The sequence below is a fragment of the Capricornis sumatraensis genome, chromosome 20 (genome assembly GCF_032405125.1).
Source record: "Capricornis sumatraensis isolate serow.1 chromosome 20, serow.2, whole genome shotgun sequence".
NCBI lineage: Eukaryota > Metazoa > Chordata > Mammalia > Artiodactyla > Bovidae > Capricornis > Capricornis sumatraensis.
In genome coordinates this window covers 66,703,795-66,725,457 of record NC_091088.1, presented here as the reverse complement: position 1 = coordinate 66,725,457, position 21,663 = coordinate 66,703,795, and the positions used below count along the sequence as shown (strand labels likewise).

The following is a 21,663-nucleotide window of genomic DNA, read 5'->3' as shown; positions in this document are numbered from 1 at the left end:
GTCATGGCAGTGAAAACCTGGAATTCTAACCAAAAGGCCACCAGGAACACCCCGGAAGGTTTCTTAAATTTTTATTTTAATTGAGGTATAGTTAACGTACAATATTTTTAAATTTCAGTTGCAACACATAGGGATTCATAATTTTAAAGGTCTTATGACATTTATATTTATTATAAAATATTGGGAAAGATTGAAGGCAAAAGGAGAAGGGGGTGGCAGAGGATGAGATGGTTAGATAACATCACCAACTCAATGAACATGAATTTAAGCAAATTCTGGGAGATAGTGGAGGACAGGGGAGCCTGGTGTGCTGCAGTCCTTGGGGCTGCAAAGAGTCAGACACGAGTTGTTGACTGAATAATAATATAAAACCTTGGCTGTATGGCACCAAATGTTCGTAGTCACAGTATTTATAATATCCAAGGCATGGAAGCAACCTAAGTATCCATCAACAGATGAACGGATAAATAAAATGTGATAGGCATATATGAGTATGTATGTATGTGCACACATCTATATACATATATGTGAGGTGCTTATACTAAGCGAAGTCAGATAGAGAAAGACAAATATTATATGATATCACTTCTACGTGGAATTTGAGAAATAATATGAACGAACTTGTTTGCAGAACAGAAACTTAGGGGAAAAGCCTGTGGTTACCAAAGGGGAAAGGTAGGGGGGAGGGATAAATTAGGAGATTGGGGCTAACATACCCACACTTACATATGTATAAAATATGTAATCAACAAGGACCTGCTGTATAGCATAGGGAACTCTACTCAGTATTCTATGATAACCTAGATGGGAAAAGAATCTGATAAGGAATGGATATATGTATCATGGAATCACTTTCTGTACACCCAAAACTAACACAACATTGTAAATCAACTAAATTCTGACATGAAAATAATAAAAAAAAGAGAAGTGTCCAGAAAACATGAAATATTTGAGAGCAATTGAATAAAAGCACATATTTATTCAGAGGGGAAAGAAGCAAAAATAAATGACAGGACTCTGTGTCCTCTCTTTTGGGGCATGGAATGTCTCCTCACTACCCAGCCCTGCAGGGTGAGGCTGACCCAGTGACCATGAGTTACCATCTGCAGGCTTCTGTCTGTGATATTCCAAAGTCCAAGTTTAGTGTTTTGGATTAAGCATGTAACTGAGCAGGACTCTATGAGGTTTTCCCAAAGTAGACCCCTATCCATGTCCTCCACCTGCCTTTTATCTGTAGACAAACCTCAAAGAATAAATTTAATCAGAGAAGTGAGAAAATGCAGAATGAAAACAGTCAGGCAAGACAAAATAATAATACTTTAGCTGATAAAGTTCTTCCTCAAGGATCACAATAATACTCTGAGTCATGTCCTTTGGAGTGTTTTGCAGATACTAAAATCCTCACCACGTGGAAGATGTTGGCTGTATGCTACCCACAAGTACAGAGACCCCAGACTGTTTGGAACCAGAAAGTTGATGATGCTGACTTCCAATTTCCTCACCACCATCCAATCAGAAGAGTGTTCATGAGCTGATCACAGCCAGCTCCTTGAACACTATGACTCTTCACTACCTGGTCCAGGGCAAGACACACAGCACTGAGGGCACTAGGCCACTGTGGCTCCCTTTGCCCAGCAAAGCAATAAACTCTTCTCTTTTCTACTTCATCCAGAATTCTGTCTCCAAGCATCTACTGGGCATCAGTGAAGAGAGGCTGAGTTTTGGCTACAAGAACAAGCATTCAAACAGCCAGAAAACTCTGATGAGAATCTTGGCTTCACCATCATCTCTGTGTCTTTGGAGAAGTCATTTACTTCTATGGACCTCCATTTCCTCTTGTTCAAATATGATGACTATAAAACAATTTTAGTTTTATAAGATGAGAAGAGTCCTGATGGCTGATTGCATGATAATGTAAATATACTTAACATTACTGAACTGTACACTTAGAAATGGTTCAGATGGCAAACTTTATAACATATATAATTTACTACCATATTTTAAAATTACTGCCGATAATAAATAATAGAGCCAGCTTCACATTGGGTTAACAAACCCAATGGTGACTTAATTTACTATAAATCACCATACAGCCCTCCTCCCAGATACCAAAATCCATGGATGGTCAAGTCCCTTGCAGCCACCTGGGCATCCATAGAGGAGAAACCTGCAGATACAGTGATCAACACTACACGGGACTGACGTCAGTGGTCCACACACCATAAACCCTATACAAGGGGAATCTTTGATATTGTTTGAGCACCAGTCAGAAGAGTCTTAGTTCATTTAAACTGAGGTGGATGAACCTAGAGCCTGTTATACAGAGTGAAGTAAGTCGGGAAGAGAAGAGAAATGCCATATATTAACACACATACACAAGGGATCTAGAAAAATGGTATTGATGAGCGTATTTGCAGGGCAGGAATAGAGGCACAGACACAGAGAGCAGACTTGTGGACACAGCAGAGGAAGGAGAGTGGAACGGGTTGAGAGAGTAGTGTAGACATATATACACCACCATATGTAAGATAGGAAGCCAGTGGGAACCTGCTGTACAACACAGGGGGCTCAACCTGGTGCTCTGTGATGACCTAGAGGGGTGGGATGGGGGTGGGAGGGAGGGAGGTTCAAGAGGGAGGGGATATATGTATACTCATGATTGTTTCATGCGGTTAGATGGCAGAAACTGACACAACACAGTAAAGAAATTATCCTCTAGTTAATAATAAATTAAAAAAAAAAAGTCTTAGAATCTCCAGGAACTGATTAAATCCCAACCGATTCTCACACAAACACAACAGCTCCCAGCTTTCATCTAGAAAATGGGTCTCTCTACCCTCAGTCAGGAGCCGGGCTGACCCCCCGCACTCTGGGGTTGCCGAGGTCTCTTTAGGAAGATGTGAACCCATCGCCCAGTCTCCTACAGGAGAGGGTGACCCGAGACTTACTGGATCCCTGGAGCAGAGCCTGGAGCACTGGATCAGTCAGGGAGGCTGAGGTTAAGCCGTGTGGGGCTGGAGCTGAGCCATCTCCAAGAACCGAAGCGGGGAGTCCTGAGCACAGAAGACAGCCTTTACCCCTGGGATGTGGGGTGCAGATGGGGTTGAGTGGGTGGGGAATAGTGTTGCTATCAGCTCTTGACACTTATGTGGTTACCCTCAGGAGGTGGTTCTGAGAGGTTGGTTTTTTTTTTTTTTTAATTGTGGTAAAGTACCCATAACATATTATTTACCATTTTAAGAGTACAGTTCAGTTACGTTAAGTACATTCACATTTTGTGCAACCAAACTCCAGAGCTTTTTTCGTCTGGCAAAACTGAAACTCCATTCCCGTTAAACAATTCCCCGTTTCTCCTTTCCCAGTTCCTGGCAATCACCATTCCTCTTTCTGCCTCTATGAATCTGACCACTATGGGTACTTCATTTAAGTGGAATCATTCAATATCTGTTCTTTCCTGTCAGGCTTATTTTATTCAGTACAATGTCTACTAGATTTATGCATATTTTTACCATTAAAAAACGAACTGATTTATTTTGGGGTTGTTAGGTCTTTGCTCTGCACGTGGGCTTTCTCTAGTTGCAGTGAGTGGATCTACTCTCTAGTTGCAGTCATGGACCTTTCATTGCAGCGGCTTCTCTTGTTGTGGTGCATGGGCTTCAGTGTTGCTGCTCGTGGACTGAGATTGCCCCACAGCATGAGGAATTTTCCTGGACCAGGGATCAGACCCGTGTCCCCTGCACTGGCAGGAGGATTCTTATCCATTGCGCCACTAGGGAAGTTCTTGTGTGTTTGTGTGTGTGTTAGTCACTCAGTCATGTTCGTCTCTTTGGAACCCCATAGTCTGTCCATGGGATTCTCCGGGCAAGGATACTGGAGTGGGTTGTCATTCCCTTCTCCAGGGAGATCTTTCATACCCAGGGATCAAACCCAGGTCTCCTGCATTGGCAGGTGGATTCTTTACCATCTGAGCTAAATACTGAATAACACTCCATTATGGGTACCTACCACACTGGCTCATCCATTTAATGGTCACTGGACACTTGGGTTGCTTTCATGTTTTAGCTATTGTGAATAATGCTGTTATGAACATGAGTGTAAAAATATCTCTTCCACAGTATGCTTTCAACTCTTCTGGGTATAGGTTCAGAGGTGGAATTTCTGGATCATATGGTTTTAATATTTTTTTCTGCTTGTGATGGAGAAGATGTTCACATATTGAGGAATGGAGAAGTCATTTTGGCTTATCCATGGTTCAGCCTGAACTGTGTGTGAATTAAGACTGCCTGTCCAACCCTCACAGCTCATCTGCTTTAACCACTGAGGTAAAAAGCGTCTGTTTTGAAGATAAGGATGAATAACTCCCTTCTCATGGCCTCCATGTTAACACTCCCTGTGAGATAAAGTTCCCTTACCAGACACCAGGGAACTGCTCTCTTGCTGTCTCTGTACTAAGTCTCTTTTTTGAAGCCTTGAAGGAACACACCTTGTCATGTTGATGTATGTGCTTTGTTTGGATGAGGTATAAGACTGTGCTGGAAACCATGCTTCAATAGAGCATGTGCCTGTTTTTATCTGTCTGTTGGCCATCTGTATTTCCACCTTGAAAAAAGGTCTAATCATTTCTTCTGCCCTGAAGAAATGTTGATCTCTAAGAGCCTTTTATGTACATGGGATTTTTTTGTTGTTGTTGATCTGGAAAAGGTCAGTTTTCATTCCAATCCCAAAGAAAGGCAATGCCAAAGAATGTTCAAACTACTCCACAATTGCACTCATCTCACATGCTAGTAAGGTAATGCTCAAAATTCTCCAAGCCAGGCTTCAGCAATACGTGAACCATGAACTTCCAGATGTTCAGGCTGGTTTTAGAAAAGGCAGAGGAACCAGAAATCAAATTGCCAACATCCGCTGGATCATCGAAAAAGCAAGAGAGTTTCAGAAAACATCTATTTCTGCTTTATTGACTATGCCAAAGCCTTTGATTACAATCAACTGTGGAAAATTCTGAAAGAGATGGGAATACCAGACCACCTGACCTACCTCTTGAGAAACCTATATGCAGGTCAAGAAGCAACAGTTAGAACTGGACATGGAATAATAGACTGGTACCAAATAGGAAAAGGAGTACATCAAGGCTGTATATTGTCACCCTGCTTATTTAACTTCTATGCAGAGTACATCATGAGAAATGCTGGACTGGAAGAAACACAAGGTGGAATCAAGATTGCCGGGAGAAATGTCAATAACCTCAGATATGCAGATGACACCACCCTTATAGCAGAAAGTGAAGAGGAACTAAAAAGCCTCCTAACGAATGTGAAAGAGGAGAGTGAAAAAGTTGGCTTAAAGCTCAACATTCAGAAAACGAAGATCATGGCATCTGGTCTCATCACTTCATGGGAAATAGATGGGGAAACCGTGGAAACAGTGTCAGACTTTATTATTTGGGGGCTCCAAAATCACTGCAGAGGGTGATTGCAGCCATGAAATTAAGAGATGCTTACTCTTTGGAAGGAAAGTTATGACCAACCTAGATAGCATATTGAAAAGCAGAGATATTACTTTGCCGACTAAGGTCCGTCTAGTCAAGGCTATGCTTTTTCCTGTGGTCATGGATGGATGTGAGAGTTGGACTGTGAAGAAGGCTGAGCGCTGAAGAATTGATGCTTTTGAACTGTGGTGTTGGAGAAGACTCTTGAGAGTCCCTTGGACTGCAAGGAGATCCAACCAGTCCATTCTGAAGGAGATCAGCCCTGGGATTTCTTTGGAAGGAATGATGCTAAAGCTGAAACTCCAGTACTTTGGCCACCTCATGTGAAGAGTTGACTCATTGGAAAAGACTCTAATGCTGGGAGGGATTGGGGGCAGGAGGAGAAGGGGACGACCAAGGATGAGATGGCTGGATGGCATCACCGACTTGATGGACGTGAGTTTGAGTGAACTCTGGAAGTTGGTAATGGACAGGGAGGCCGGGCATGCTGCAATTCATGGGGTCGCAGAGTCGGACACAACTTAGCGACTGAACTGAACTGAACTGAAGTGAAGAGCTTTTTAATGAACATTTTTTTTGATCAGCTGATCTGTAAGAGCTTTTTATGTACATGGGCTTCTTTCATCATGTGTTGTGTTGCATGCGTGCTCAGTTGTGGCCGACTCTGTGACCCCTTGGACTGCAGCTTGCCAGACTTCCCTGTCCGTCACCATTTCCTGGAGCTTGCTAAAACTCATGTCCATCGAGTCAGTGATGCCATCTAACCATCTCATCCTCTGTCATCCCCTTCTCCTCCTGTCTTCAGTCTTTTCCAGCATCAGGGTCTTTTCTAAGGATTCAGTTCTTTGCATCAAGTGGCCAGAGTATTGGCGTTTCAGCTTCAGTATCAGTCCTTCCAATGAATATTCAGGACTGATTTTCTTTAGGATGAACTGGCTTGATCTCTTTGCAGTTCAAAGGACTCTCAAGAGTCTTCTCCAGCACCACAATTTGAAAGCATTAATTCTTTGGTGCTCAGCCTTCTTTATGGTCCAACTCTCACATTCGTACATGATTTACTGGAAAGACCATAGCTCATAGATTAGATCTAGCTTTAAACTCTCATTTTCTTTTCAATTAGTTTCACAAATATTTTTTTCCGAAACGAATACTGTGCATTCCCCTTGATAACAACTTCTAAATAAAATTTTCTCTGTTTGGGAGCACATAAAGTATTATATGTACATGTGCCTTTTGTCACATATCTCATCAAATATAGTTGAACACTTTCTGTATTCCAGACACTATTTTGGCTGCTGGGAAGAAAATAGTGTCAAAAATGTGATGGGCTGAATCCATATCCCTGCTCTCAAACTCATATGTTGAAGTCCTAATCCCCAGGAACCACAGACTGTGACTGTATTAGTCATTGGGCCTGAAAGACGTAATTAAACTTAAACGAGGTCACTAGAATGGATCCTAACTCAGTATGACTGATGTCTTCATAAGAAGAGGATTAGAACGCAGGGAGTATACACAGAAACGAAGAGGTGAGAGATTTAGCAAATATAAATACAAGACACCTACATGTAGTGAATTTCATAGAAACAGAAAACAATAAAAATATATATTTAATACATATGTCCTAGATAGATACATATTTTATGCATGTTGATTTTACATATATACTTCCATATCTTACTATGTAGAGATACAATCACAAGTACAGCCATAACTTGTTTTTTGTGTGCTTTCCAGATAATAGTTCTTTTTTTCCCTTTCTTTCTTTCTTTCTTTTTTTTTTTTCAAATTGAAGATTTGTGGCTACTGAAGTTAATGTTTACCACATTTTAAAAAATATTTAAAAATCAAGGTATGTACATTATTTTTTTACAGAATGCTTTTGCACACTGAGTAGAGTGCACAGGGAAACTAAAAAATTTGTATATGACTCCGTTTATTGCCAGTTCTTTTTACTGGGTTGTCTGGACTCAACCAGAGATATTTCCACAGTATGCTTGTGTGGGTGATAGTACTTGATTAATGAATGAATCTCCAGTTTGGGTCATATCACTTATTTTATTTTGTTGGTTGCGCTGTGCAGCTTGTGGGATCTTAGTTCACCCATAAGGGACAGAACCCGCAACCCCTGCAGTGGAAGCATGGAGCCCTAATGACCAGACCACCAGGGAATTCCCCTGGTTCAATAGTTATGAAAATGCACCAGTCTCTTTCCTGGAGAATTACCCACATTCTGGTTTCAGTTAATGGCGCTTTCACTTGAAATGCGGATCTATCCCTCCTGACCACTATGAGCTGGTGGTTGAGCTGGAGGCTTGGCTACATTGCGATGCGGCTTTTCAGCGAGTCTTGCCTATCACAGCGCGCGGACTAGCACAGGATATCCGGTTGTTCCGGAAGTAAGGGAAGCGTGATGATCAGGTGAGGTCAGCCTCTTCCACCAAAGTTTTCCCAACAGTTTCAGTCTCCGTTACTCGGATCCTACGCCTTTAATTTCATCACGGCTCTCAGTTTGGTGATTTTCCTACTTCTGTTCAACCTCCTCCATCTAGTTAAAAAAATATACTTACTATTTTTCTTATTTGGCTGCTCCAGGTCTCAGCTGTGGCGCCTGGGGTCCTTCATTGTGGCGTGAAGACTCTCCCTGCGGCAGGCTTCTCTCTAGCTGAGGTGGGCAGGCTCAGTCAACCCCCTCCCCCAGCATATGGGATCTTAGTTCCCTGACCAGGAATCAAACTCATGTATTCTGCATTGGAGGCTGGATTCTTAACCACTGGACCAGTGGGGAAGCCCCCTGCTCCATCTAGTTTTAATTCACCTAATAACTTGCTACTCAGTTTCTTTTTTTAAATTATTATTTTGTTTATTGTTGGCTGTCTGGGTCTTTGTTGCTGCATGGGCTTTTCTGTAGTTGTGATGAGCAGGGGCTCCTCCCTAGTTGTGGTGCACAGGCTCCTCATTGCAGTGGTTTCTTCTGCTGCAGAACATGGGCTCCAGGGCATTCAGGCTTCAGGAGTTATGGCTCCCAGGTCCTAGAGTGCAGGCTCAGTAGCTGTGGCACAGGCTTAGGTGCTCCGTGGCAAGTGGGATCTTGCTGGACCAGGGATCGAACCTGTGTCTTGATCTGCTTGCATTGGCAGGCAGATTCTTTACCACTGAGCTACCAGGGAAGCCCGCTACTCAGTTTCCTGACTTTCATCCCTCCTTCACTCTATTTCAGTTGCTCAACCCCACAACCAATCCTCTACTTCATTATAACCGCTGTCTTCATTGTTCATAATCTCCATTTCAAGCATTCTGTCCTGCAACAGACAAACTTGTCTTTTCAGTTTCATTTCCTATTTTTCAGTTCCACCCAAAATTTATCAACAAACCCTTACTTCACACCCCCTTGACCCACCTCTGTCAGTGCAGATTTTTTCCTAGGTAAGAATTTTTCCCAATTAACTCTACTGTGCAGCTTTAAGAGTCTGAGACAGAAAAGTCAAGAAAAATGATTATTTTCACTATTGACACTATACTTCAATAACGCCAGAGGAAAGGCACGAATGAGCATATCCCTTTGTCATTATGAAAGGATCCTCTTTTTCTGTTATCACTCTCTTTTCCTTAAGGTCAGCTTTGTCTGATGTTGATGCAGCCGTGCTAGCTTTCTCGTGTTACTGTTTGCACAATGTATCTGTTCTTTCCGTTTTACTTCCAATATATTTGTGTCCTAATATTTCAAGTGCAATACTGGACACATATACTGTTACCTGAATTTCCTTGCCATGTGGGAGTCCCTGGTGTTTTTACCGGAAAGAGGCAGGAGGAGGAGTTTCTTATGTGCAGGTGAGTATTTTATTTCTTCTGGTTGCTGCTTACATTCTGGTTTTTTGTAAAAATTCATCTTGCTGCACTTGACACAATTTTGAAAAGTTTATTTAACATTTATGCAATGTTACAGTCACTGTGTCCATGAACAATAAAATACAGGGGTCTAAGTGCATCCGCCTTCACAGTCCATAGAGGCTCACAGTGCCCCTTGAAACAGAAGATCCTTTAGGACCCAGAGGGATTCCACACAGCATCTACTTCCTGTGGTTAAGATGGCTCAGCATCAGGGATGTTTTCGTCAAGTCTGGGAGGTGGAGGCTGGTGGCTATCGATGATTGTTCCCTGCCAGGCTGTGTCGGATCCCATATCCAAAGTATATGAGAAATCCTAGTAGAGAAATGAGAAAATGAGAAGGGAAAGTAGGGCTTCTCCTCACTTACAAATGCAAAATGGGCTCCTATTATGGCATCTGACACAGTTTGGGGGAGAGGTGGTAGGAACAGGATTGGGTTCAGTCACCCAAGAGGCCTCTATCCCAGAAAGCTACTTACCAATGGCATTCCAGATGCCAAATTAGGTCCAAGTCCTCGGAGTCATTAACATCATCAAGTAAACGTTCACAAAGATGCTCACCAGTGGGAGGACAGGCAGAGCAGGGACCTGTGGGCAGAGTCAGTTAATTTCTGAAGACACCCCAGACATCTGAAAGGGAGACCCTACCCCACGTGGGTGGGAGACTCCAGTCCTTTTCAGGCTGTGCATTCAGCGCCTACTGAGATTGTGTATGTAAAGCACTGAGTGTGGATCAGGGAAGGGTCTGTTTATTTTAGCAACTTATATTCTTTAGGGCAGCAAAGGATATTTAGACTTCAAAGCCTGCAGACTTCATTCATTCAAGGTGAACAGTTTAGGCACATAAGGTCACCTACCTTGAAGTACTCAGGAGCTGGGTCCTTGGGCTGCCTCCAGATGATGACCATGACCCCAGTGATGAGCAGCAGCAGCAGCACAGCCACTGTTGTGAGCCCAGGGTCTCCAGAGAACACCTGGCTGGACCACTGGGCCAGGATCACACTCAGGATGGTCAGCAGGAGAACTGCAAGGGTCAAGGTGGAGAACAGGCTGACTCAAGAAGCCAAAGATGTCAGGACCTTGGCTCACTGCCCCCCCACTCCAGGCTGCCCATCTCAGGAAGGGCCATCGTATTTCCAAGACTCCTCAACTGACAAAATACACACTCCCACCACCTCCTGTCAGTCTCAGAATATGACCAAAGAGAAATTCCACTGCTCACCAAGCAGGGAGGTACATCCATAGACAATCTGGCCAGATTTCAGAGTGGGGATGGTGCTGGTAGGGAACCACAGAGTCTTCAGAATCCTTGAGGTTCTTGCTTCAGGTACAGGTTCTGAAGGACTTGCTTCATATCTTGAAATATCAATTTCCTCCTTCTTGCTCAAAGTCTGTTCTGGTTGGTACCTGAATTAGAGATATTAAGGCAGTGTTAACAGCAGCCCTGCTCATCCAACATTAGGCAGCCTGTTCCACCTCTCTCTTGCCTTAAGCATAGAAGGACATTTAGAAGGTGGCTTGAAGACAGATTTAGAAAAAGACATTTAAAAGGTGTTTGCAATGTTGAGGTCTGGGTTTGATTCTTGGTTTGGGAAGATCCCTGGAGAAGGGAAAGGCTACCCATTCCAGTATTCTGGTCTGGAGAATTCCATGGGCTGTAAAGTCCACGGGCTTGCAAAAAGTCAGACACGACTGAGCGAATTTCATTCACTTCAGTTTATGAAGGCAGAAGATGACTACCTCCCCATCAATCCCCACGAGTCTGAGACCCCAGTCAAGGTGCAGTGGAGTCTCACCTGAGGACAAGCACAGAGAAAGACACCAGGGAGTAAACAAGCAAATTCCCAATTGACATGAGGTCCACAAGGTCACTGAACTTGAAGAGCAATGCCAAGAGCCCTAGAATGAAGGCAAAACAAGATGGTGGAGGGAGGGAAAAACTGGAGGAAATACCCAAGCTAAGGAAGTTGATCAAAGAGGGAGTGGGTTTCGTTATCCACCTGCGATATTTCCAGAAGACATGATGGCCATGATGGGGGTTCTTGTGCGAGCAAAGACACTGGCAAGTTTCCGGAAAAGGAGCCCATCACGTGCCATATCCCTGATCACTTCGGGTATGGGGAAGAAGATGCTCTGGAGCCTGGAGGCAAAAAGAGGAACATGAGGACAGACTGGGGCATCTGCTTTCTGGTCTACAAGGTGTAAGGTGTCTTTATCTCTTGTCTCTCTATCCCAAATTGTTGGCAACCTGAGCATCTGACCGTAGACGGGGAGAAGACCATGATACTGACCTGGATGTGAGAGCACAGAGGGTGGTAACAGCCACGACGTATCTGGCAACGTCCCAGCCGATGTAGAGAAAAGCCTGCGGCAAGGGGCTCTCAGGGTGAATCAGGTAGTAGGGCACCATGAGGGTGAGCGCGGCCGAGACTCCAGAGTACGCCAGAAAGCAGATGAAGATGGTGATCAAGATGCTCCAGGGGATGGAACGACGAGGGTTCAGGGCTTCTTGCTCTGCAACATTGATGAAGGTGCTGGGTCAGGAAAGCACACTGGGGTGAAAGCACAAAATCCCTTTCCTTCTTGTACCATGAAAATAAGCCTAACCTTCTACCCATCCCTGTGCCCACGGGGCAGCCCAATCTGTCCCCAAACCTCTGATGGGACACGCAATGACCATGTTACCTTTAGTGACAATGGCATCAAAACCAACAAGTGCATAGAAACATATTGCTGCTCCACGGAGAATTCCACCAAGGCCAAATGGCACAAATCCTCCAGAGCCCAGAGGACCCAAGCTATGGTGAGAGAAGGAACGAGGAAGAACATGGGTGAGGTGTGTTCAGCCATCTCTATGGGAATCCTCAGTTAATACCACAAGTCCTGGGCTCCAGACTCCCAACATTTGAATCCATCAGCCCAGGTCTTTTAGTCCCAGCTCTGCACCCTCAGCCCATGCATTACTAAGGTCAAGGGTACCACCCTAACCTAGAAATGCCACCCGATCCAGGTGTGATGGATGTGTAGTCCTGTTCTGTGAGCTTCCAGTTGTGCAGGTCTCCCTTAAAGAAGCCAGAGAGGATGATGAAGATGAGAACCAAGACGTTGATGCCTGTGAACACTCTGGTAACCAGAAGTGACTCACGCGCTCCCAGAGCAAGTGCCCCTGTGGGGAAAACAGAATATGAGATGTCCAGAATAACAAATCCATGGAGACAGAAAGCAGACCGGTGTTTACCAGGGCCTGGAGGTTGTGGGATTGGGACACATGGGTGGACAGTGACTGCTCAGTGGGTGCAGGGGTTCCTTTGTTGTATATGTTTGGAACTACATGGAGGTGATGGTTGTACAACGTTGTGAATGTGCTTAGTGCCATGGTATTGTATACTTTCGGAAGGTTAATTTTATTGTGAGATGGTAACCATCTCACAGTATATACACCTAACACCTTAAACTTACACAATGTTGCATGCCAATTATATCTCAATAAAACTGAAGATAGTAAAGTGGTTAATTTTATGCTATGTGAATTATTTCCCAATTAAAAACACACCTTTGGTCTCAATACAGAGGAAGAAACTTGTCCAAGTAAATTGATTCTCAATGGGGGTTGATTTTGTGCCCTAGGGATGTTTGCCAATGTCTGGAGACATTTTGATTGTCATTGTCACTACTTGGGAGATAGGCATAGTATCTAAATAGACATGGTATCTAGTGAGGAAAGTTAAGGAATCCTATATATCTGGCAATGATAAATTGCCAGATATATAAATTAAGAAAGTCCTACAATGCGAAGAGCCAACTCATTGGAAAAGACCCTGGTGCTGGGAAAGATTGAAGGCAAAAGAAGAGGGCAACAGAGGATGAGATGGTTGGATGGCATCACTGGCTCAATGGACACGAGTTAGAGTGAACTCTGGGAGATGGTGAAGGACAGGGAAGCCTGTAGTCCATGGAGTCACAAAAAGCTGGCCCTGACTTAGGAGCTGACGACAACAACAATGGACAGGACAGCCCCCAATACTGAAGGCTGTTCCGGTCTAGAAGGTCAGTAGTTCCAAGAGTGGGGAGCAACAGTCTGTGTCTTGCCTTCCTGTCTCTCATACCCCAGACTGTTCTTGGGGGATGGATTGTGCCTGTGTGCTCAGTTGCTCAGTTGCATCCAACCCTTTGCGACCCCATGGACTGCAGTCCACCAGGCTCCTCTGTCCATGGATTTTCCTAGCAAGAACACTGGAGTGGGTTGCCATCTCCTCCTCCAGGGGATCCTCCTGACCCAGGGGTTGAAACTACGTCTTCTGCATTGGCAAGTAGGTTCTTTACCACTGAGCTGCCAGGGAAGCCATATCCCAGGCCTTTATTCCAAGTCCCAATCCCCCGTGATTCTGCCACCCCAAGCCTTTCAGCTCCTCCGCCACACCCCTCTCTTCCCATCCTAATCTGGACCCCTATCTCACCTGTGAGCAGCAGCACCACGGCCAGGGCGATGAAGTCTGGGTAGCGGGCCAGGTAGTCGGGCATGTACTGAGAGAAGGCTCTCTGTAATGCCTGAGAGATGTGGTTCCCGATCAGGCCATCAAAGGTGTAGCTCCAGGCCTTGGACACACTTGCAGTGGCTGCAGCAGGAGAAGAAATATTCACTGATAAACGTGAATTGAATCCCTCTATGCACCATGGGATGTATCTGGGGAGGAAATTTACAAAATGTCAAATGTCAAACAATTTATTTTCATGAAGTGGGGAGGGTAGACCCAGATGATTCACAAACTGGGTCAATTATTAAGTGTTTTAGTGGGAGATCAATGTTATGCAAGAAACAGGGAAGAGGGAACAAGAGGTCTGGGAGATAAGGATTAAAATTTTAAATCCAGTGCTAATGGAAACTCCATGAAGGAAAAAGCAGAGCAGAGACTTCAGTATGGTGAGGGAATGAGCCTGTGGGCCATGCCTCCTTCTCACCCACTCCCCACGGTTCCCTTCCCTCTGGGCTCTCGGTCTATCATTTAAGGAAAGCAGGGGAGAGCTGAGTAGAATGAAGCTGTGGAGTTTTCCTAACACTATTACTCTCCTCGCCTCACAAAGTGGATGATAAAGTGCTCATGAATGACTGAAGACCAAATCCCACTCCTAGTTTCCCGGTCTTCAACCCCACACCTTCTCCAGCCATCATCTCACCAAAGACATAGGACAGTATGAGGTTCCAGCCAGCGATGAAAGCCCACAGTTCTCCCACACTGATGTAGCTATAATGATACGCAGAACTGGTCCACTTTATCCGTGTCCCAAACTCAGCATAGCAGAGCCCAGACAACACAGAAGACAGGGCGGCCACCAAGAAGGAGATGATGATCGCTGGCCCAGCGACGAACAGGGCCACCTCTCCAACCACGATGTACACGCCAACCCCCAGGGTGCTGCCCACACCCAAGACCACCAGGTGGAGGATGTTCAGATGACGGCTCACGGGAATCTCAGACTCCTCCCTGGGCTCCAGGGGCTGCCTGCGGATCAGCTTCTGACCACACTGGCGGGGGTCCTGACACCGCATCCTGGGTGGAGTTGAGGAGCTGTGATCTGCTGAGGAAGAAGACACCAAGCCATGAAGAATGTCCATTGGCCCTTGGCCCCGGGAGTCCAATTCCATGGAGCAATGGAGTGATGGGGGGCAGGTGATGAAAGGACACTTCGGGCAAGTTCTCCATCTCTGAGCCTTGGTTTCTTCAAACATAAAGAAGCCTTTTAACAAGTTTCAAAGTTACTGGAAGGGACTTCCCTGGTGGCACAGTGTTTAAGAATCTATCTGCCAACGCAGAGGACACGGCCCAGGAAGATTCCACATGCTGAGGGGCAACTAAACCAGTGCACCACGACTACTGAGCCTGTGCTCTGGACCCTGCGAGCCTCAACTACTGAGCCTCTGTGCCTTGAGCCCATCCTCTGCAACAGGAGAAGTCACCACAATGAGAGGCCTGCGCACCAAAACTAGAGAGTAATTCTGATCACCGCAATTAGAGAAAGCCTACACGCAGCAACAAGGACGCCGCACAGTCATTAATTTTAAATTACTTTTCAAGAGTTAGTGGAAAGGTGGAGTGGATTGCATCTCCCCCCCAATTGTGCCCCTTTGGAATATGGATAGTTTTGAGCTGAAGGCGATGAAGACCCAGCAGACTGAAACTCCTTGCCACTCCCCTTAACTGCTCAACATAACGTAGTTTAGGGGCCTATACCTAGAGGAGAGCTATTACCAAAGACACATTTTTATCTCAGAAAGACTTGCCTGCATGGAATAGCAAACATTTGTTCATCAAGTGTTGGCTCTTCCCATCTTTCCTGTGGGTTCTCTTCCTCTTGTTTGAAGCCCCAGGTTCCTACCTACCCTTCTTCCTTCACTTACTGGAGTGTATAAGCCTCACCTGCCTGACTGTCTTTGTGCCTTTGAGTTTTTATCGGGTTCCAATACATAGCAAATTAAACTTGTTCATCTGACTTATGTCAACTTGATTATTAGACTGGGCAAAGAGCCTGGAAAGAAAAGGTTTCTGCCCCACAGAAGCAAAAGCTGCCAACACAGAACTTGGCACAGTAGATGCTTATTTGGTATGAGCTGAGCGGATGAAGATAGTGATTTTTGTATTGAATTCAACCAGCTCTCCTGGTTCAAATCCACCTATAGTACTACTTACTAGCTTCTGGGCTCCCCTGGTAGCTCAGCTGATAAAGAATCTGCCTGCAATACAGGAGATCCCAGTTCAACTCCTGGGTCAGGAAGATCCCCTGGCAGAGGGATAGGCTACCCACTCCAGTATTCTTGGTCTTCTCTAGTGGCTCAGACAGTAAAGAATTTGCCTGCAATGCGGGAGACCTGGGTTTAATTCCTGGGTTGGGAAGATCCCCTTGAGGATGAAATGGCAACCCACTCCAATATTCTGGCCTGAAGAATGCCCATGGACAGAGTAGCATGGCAGGCTACAGTGCGTGGGGTTGCAAAGAGATGGACACGACTGAGCGACTAAGCATACACACACACACACATTAGCTCGTCTGATTTAACATAACTCACCACAGTCTTCCCAAGGAAACTGCGAATGTTCAAGTCCCAGATGAAGGACCAGAAAATACGGAGATCCCACAGAATAGAGGAGACTGAATCCAGGGGTCCACGTATCATAAACTCTACATAAGTGTAATATTTATTGTTTGAACACCACTCAACAAACACATCTAGAGACTCCAGACACTAATGCAATCTCCCCCACACCACCTCTTCTCACACACACACACACACACACACACACACACACACACACAAACTGAGTTCTCATTTCCTTCTGCTTTCATCTAGAAGACGGGTCTCTCCACCCTAAGGCTGGAGCCGGGCTGACACCTGCACCCTGGGATTGCAGGGGTCTCTTTGGGAGGATGTGAACTCAGAGCCTAGTCTCCCACAGAAGAGGGTGACCCCAGACTTACTGGATCCTTGGAGCAGAGCCTGGAGCACTGGGTCAGTCAGGGAGGCTGAGGGTAACTCATGTGGGGCTGGAGCTGAGACCTCTCCAAGAACCAAAGCGGGGAGTCCTGAGCACAGAAGATGGTCCTCACCCCTGGGTTGTTGGGGTGGAGATGGGGCTGGGCGGGCGGGAAGCAGTGTTGCTATCAGCTCTTGACACTTACGTGGTTACCCTCAGGAGGAGGTCCTGAGAGGTCTTTTTTCATTGTGGCAAAATACCTATAACATAAAATTGACCCTTTTAACCATCTTTAAGTGTCTAGTCGTGTTAAATATATTTGCATTTTGGGTCGTGTTAAGTACATTCACATTTGGTGCAACCAAACTCCAGGGCTGTTTTCATCTCGCAAAAGTTCAACTCTGTTCCCGTTCAACAATAATTCCCCCTTTCTCCTTTCCCAATTCCTGGCAATCACCCTCCTCCTCTCTGTGTCTATGAATCTGACTACTCCAGATACTTCATTTAAGTTGAATCAGAATATTTGTCATTTCCTGTCAGGTTAATTTAGCTTAGAAAATGTCCACCAAGTTCTTTCATGTTGTAGCATGTGTTGGAATGCCCTCCCTTTTTAAGGATAAATAGCACACTAGTATTTGGACCTACCACATTGTCTTATTCATATGTTGGTCAATGGGCACTTGGGTTGTTTCATGTCTTAGTTTTGTGAATAATGCTGCTATGAAAATGAGTGTGCAAATACCTCTTCCAGAGTGTGCTTTCAATTCTGTTGGTAGAGCCTTGGAAGTAGAGTGAGCTTCCCTGGTGGCTCAGACAGTAAAGAATCTGCCTGTAATGTGGGAATACCCAGATTTGATCCCTGGGTCAGGCAGATCCCCCGGAGAAGGGAATGGCTGCCTGCTCTAGTATTCTTGCCTGGAGAATTCCAGGGACAAAGGAGCCAGGCGGGATATAGTCCATGAGGTTGCAAAGAGTCAGACACAAGTGAGTGACTAACACTTTCTCTTTCAGAAGTAGAATGGCTGGATCATATAGATTTTTGCCTGCTTGTGATGGAGAAATATTCACATACTGAGGTATGAAGTCATTTTTTCTTATGGTTCATCTTGAACTGTGTGTGAGCTAAGACAGCCTGTCCAGCCCTCACAGCTCATTTGCTTTAACCATTGCGGTAAAGAGAGTCTGTTTGGAAGATAAGAATGAGTAACTCCCTTTCCATGGCATCCATGTTAACACTCCCTCCAAGATAAGGTTCCCGTCCCAGACACCAGGGTCCTGCTGTCTCACTGTCTGTGTGCTAAGCCTGTCTCTCTTGAAATCTGGAAGGAATTCACCCTGTCATGTTGATGTGTGAGCTTTGTTTGGATGAGGTGTAAGAGGATGCTGGAAACAATGCTTCAGCAGAGCAGTTTCTCAGAGCTCTCTGAGAGGCTGCCTTCCCAACTATAGCCCTCAGTTTGATTCAAATTAATTTTTTTTCTATCCCTATGGTAGGTTCTTCATTTGATCATCAAGAACCCTGAAAAGGAGGGGCTGTAAAACCGGGGACCCAACTCTCAATCCTCCTCCCTCCCAGTTTTATTTACATGTCTTTGCCTTGCACAATCTGCTTGAGACCTGAGACACTCAATTGTGGGGAACCCTTAAGCCCAGCTCAGCACCAATTAGGAGTTTGTTGCTGTTACACTCATTTACGAAGTCGTATCCAAGTCTTTCCAACTCCTTGGACTGCGGCATGCCAGGCATCCCTGTCCTTCACTGTCTCCTGGAGTTTGCCCAAACCCCTGTCCATTGAGTCGGTGATGCTGTCTAACCATTTCACCCTCTGCCACCCCTTCCTACTCCTGCCCTCAATCTTTCCCAGCATCAGGGTTTTTTCCAATGAGTCTGTTCTTCACATCAGGTGGTCGAAGTATTGCAGTTTGAGCTTCAGCACCAGCCCTTCCAATGAATATTCCAATGAATGATTTTCTTTAGGATTGACTGGCTTGAATTTCTTGCTGTCTAAGGGACTCACTTCCCTAGTGGCTCAGATGGTAAAAGCATCTGGCTACAATGCGGGAGACCTGGGTTCGATCCCTGGGTCAGGAAGGTACCCTGGAGGAGGAAATGGCAACCCACTCCAGTACTCTTGCCTGGAAAATTGCAGGAGCCTGGTGGGCTGCAGTCCATGGGGTCGCAAAGAGTCGGACACGACTGAGCAACTTCACTTCACTTCAAGGGACTCTTAAGAGTGTTCTCCAGCACCACAGTTCAAAATCACCAAAGTTCAATTCTTTGGTGCTCAGCCTTCCTTATGGTCCAGCTCTCACATTCACACATGACTACCAGAAAAACCAAAGCTCATAGATTAGACATAGCTTTAAACTCTTTTTTTCATTTCAATTAGTTTCACAAAATATTTTATTTCAAGCAAATACTGTTCATTCCCCTTGATATCATCTGAAAAATAAAATTTTCTCTGTTTTGGGGCACATAAAATATTACATGTACATGTGATTCTTTTATTATATATCTCATCAAATATAATAGAACATTTTCTGCATTTCAGACACTGTTTCAGCTGCTGGGGAGAAAATGGTGGTCAAAAGTGTTGTGAGTTGAATGCATTTCCCTGTTCTCAAATTCCTCTGTTGAAACCCTAACCTCCAGGACCACAGAATGTGACTGTATTTGGTGAGAGGGCCTTAAAGAGGTAGCTAAATCTAAATGAGGTCATTAGAGTTGGCCCTAACCCAATATGACTGATATCCTCGTAAGAAGAGGCGATTAGAACACAGAGAGCGTACAAAGAGACCAAGAGGTGGACAGATTTAGCAAATAAAAATACAAGACACCTAAATGCAGTGAATTTCATAGAAACCGTGAACATTTAAAGTATATTTTAATACATATATTTTATATAGATACATATTTTATGCATTTAATTATACATATGTTACTATGTACAGATATATTCACATGTATACACATGCTTCACTTTTTACAAATACTGCATGTTTTACAAATTGATTTGTGACCACTGTGTTATCACTTGATGTTTACCATATTTTAGAAAAAATATTTTTAAATCAAGGTGTGTACTTTCTTTTTTAAACAAAATGCTAGTGCACACTGAGTAGAGCATCGCATAATGTAACTTTTTAAAAACGTGACTTTTAGATGCATGGGGAAACTAAAAAATTTGTGTATGACTCCTTTTATTGCCAATTTTTTTTATTGGGTCATCTGGACCCAACCAGCAATATTCCCAGTGTATACCTGTATGGGTAATCATATTTGATTAATGAATGAATCTCCAATTTGGGTCACATCACTTATTTTATTGGTTGCACTGTGCAGCTTGTAGGATCTTAATTCCCCCATTTGGGACAGAACTCGCACAGTCTGCAGGGGAAAAATGGAGTCCTAATGACTAGACCACCAGGGAACTCCCCATACCATTTAATAGTTATAAAAATGCACCATTTTCTTTCCTGGAGAATTACCCACATTCTGGTTTTGCCTGATTGCATTTTCAGTTGAAATGTGAGTCTATCCTTTATATCTGCTCTGAGCTGGGAGTCGCTCTCGAGGCTTGATTGTATTCTGATGCAGTTTGTCATCAAGGCTATGTTCCAGGAAGTGTTCTGTACTGCTTGTCACAGCTCATGGGGTAGCACAGGACCTGGGTGTCCCACATCAGTAAGGGAAGAATGACAATCAGGTGATGTCAACCTCCTCCATCAAAGTTTCACCTGACAGCTTCAGTCCCCATTCATTTCTCAGCCAATAATTTCATTAGAACTCGCTAGATAGTGATATCTATAATTCTGTTAATCTTCCTGCATTTACTCTTTAATCCACCTGATAATTTTGCTGTTTAGTTTCTGGACTTCCAGTCCCCTTTTACTCTACTTCAGTTGTTCATTCCCACAAACAACCCTCTATATCATTATCACCGACATCATGCAAGTCCATGACCTCAGTTTCGAGCAGTCTGTTCTGCAGCAACCACTTTTCATCTTGTTTCACAGCTTCGTTTTCCATCTTTTAGCTTCACCCGACTGTAAGCATTCATCAACCAACTATTACTCCCCATCCCATCCCCCTTCCTCTAGCAATGCAGGTGTCCTTGTTGTTTCTTCAATTAAGAACTTTTTCTCATCAACTCTGTTGTGCAACTCTAATGTTCTACCACAGAAGAGTAAAGAGAAATGATCATTTGGATGATGTTACACTACATCTCAGTAAGCTGGGGGAAGAGATTAAAATCAGCATTTCCCTTTATCATTATTCAACGATCCACTTTATCTGTTATTCTCTTTTTCTTAAACTCTACTTTGTTCTATAATAAGATAGCTGCCCTAGCATTCTTGTGTTACTGTTTGTACAACGTGTTTGTTCCCTTCCTTTTATTTCCAACCTATTTATGTCCTAATGTTTAAAGTATAACCCTGGACAGGAAATATACTTACCTGCATTTCCTTCCCAGGTCACAATATCTGTATTTTCAGTGGAAATAGACACAAGAAGGTGCTTCTTATACACCCATTAATACTTTAGTACTTTCTCTGGTTGATGGTTATTTTGTTGTACTTTCTTTGTGAAAATTCACCTTGAGGCTCACTTATGAAGCATGTGCTTTTCTGAATATATATTTTGCTTTGAAAAGTTTACTTCAAAATTATTCAAAAGTAAAGTCATTTATCTGCTGGCAATAAGCACATGGCTGTAAATGCATTTCACCTTCAGGCTCCATAGAGGCTCAAAGTGCCACTTGAACCGGAAGATACTTCTGAGTCTGGAGGGATTCCACACAGCGTCTATGTCCTGTGG

General features: G+C 44.3%; 1 protein-coding gene across 1 annotated transcript; it reads right to left on the bottom strand.

Annotated features, from left to right (window-relative positions):
* Positions 1-9,877: 9,877 nt before the first annotated feature.
* Positions 9,878-14,924, bottom strand: LOC138096002 (cationic amino acid transporter 3-like). The gene is made up of 10 exons (XM_068992039.1): positions 14,552-14,924; positions 13,834-13,992; positions 12,365-12,542; positions 12,062-12,174; positions 11,668-11,890; positions 11,377-11,516; positions 11,173-11,275; positions 10,599-10,783; positions 10,234-10,400; positions 9,878-9,964 (listed from the first exon to the last, which is right to left on the bottom strand). The coding sequence occupies exons 1-10, from the start codon at positions 14,922-14,924 to the stop codon at positions 9,878-9,880; spliced, it is 1,728 nt and encodes a 575-aa protein (XP_068848140.1).
* Positions 14,925-21,663: the final 6,739 nt, after the last annotated feature.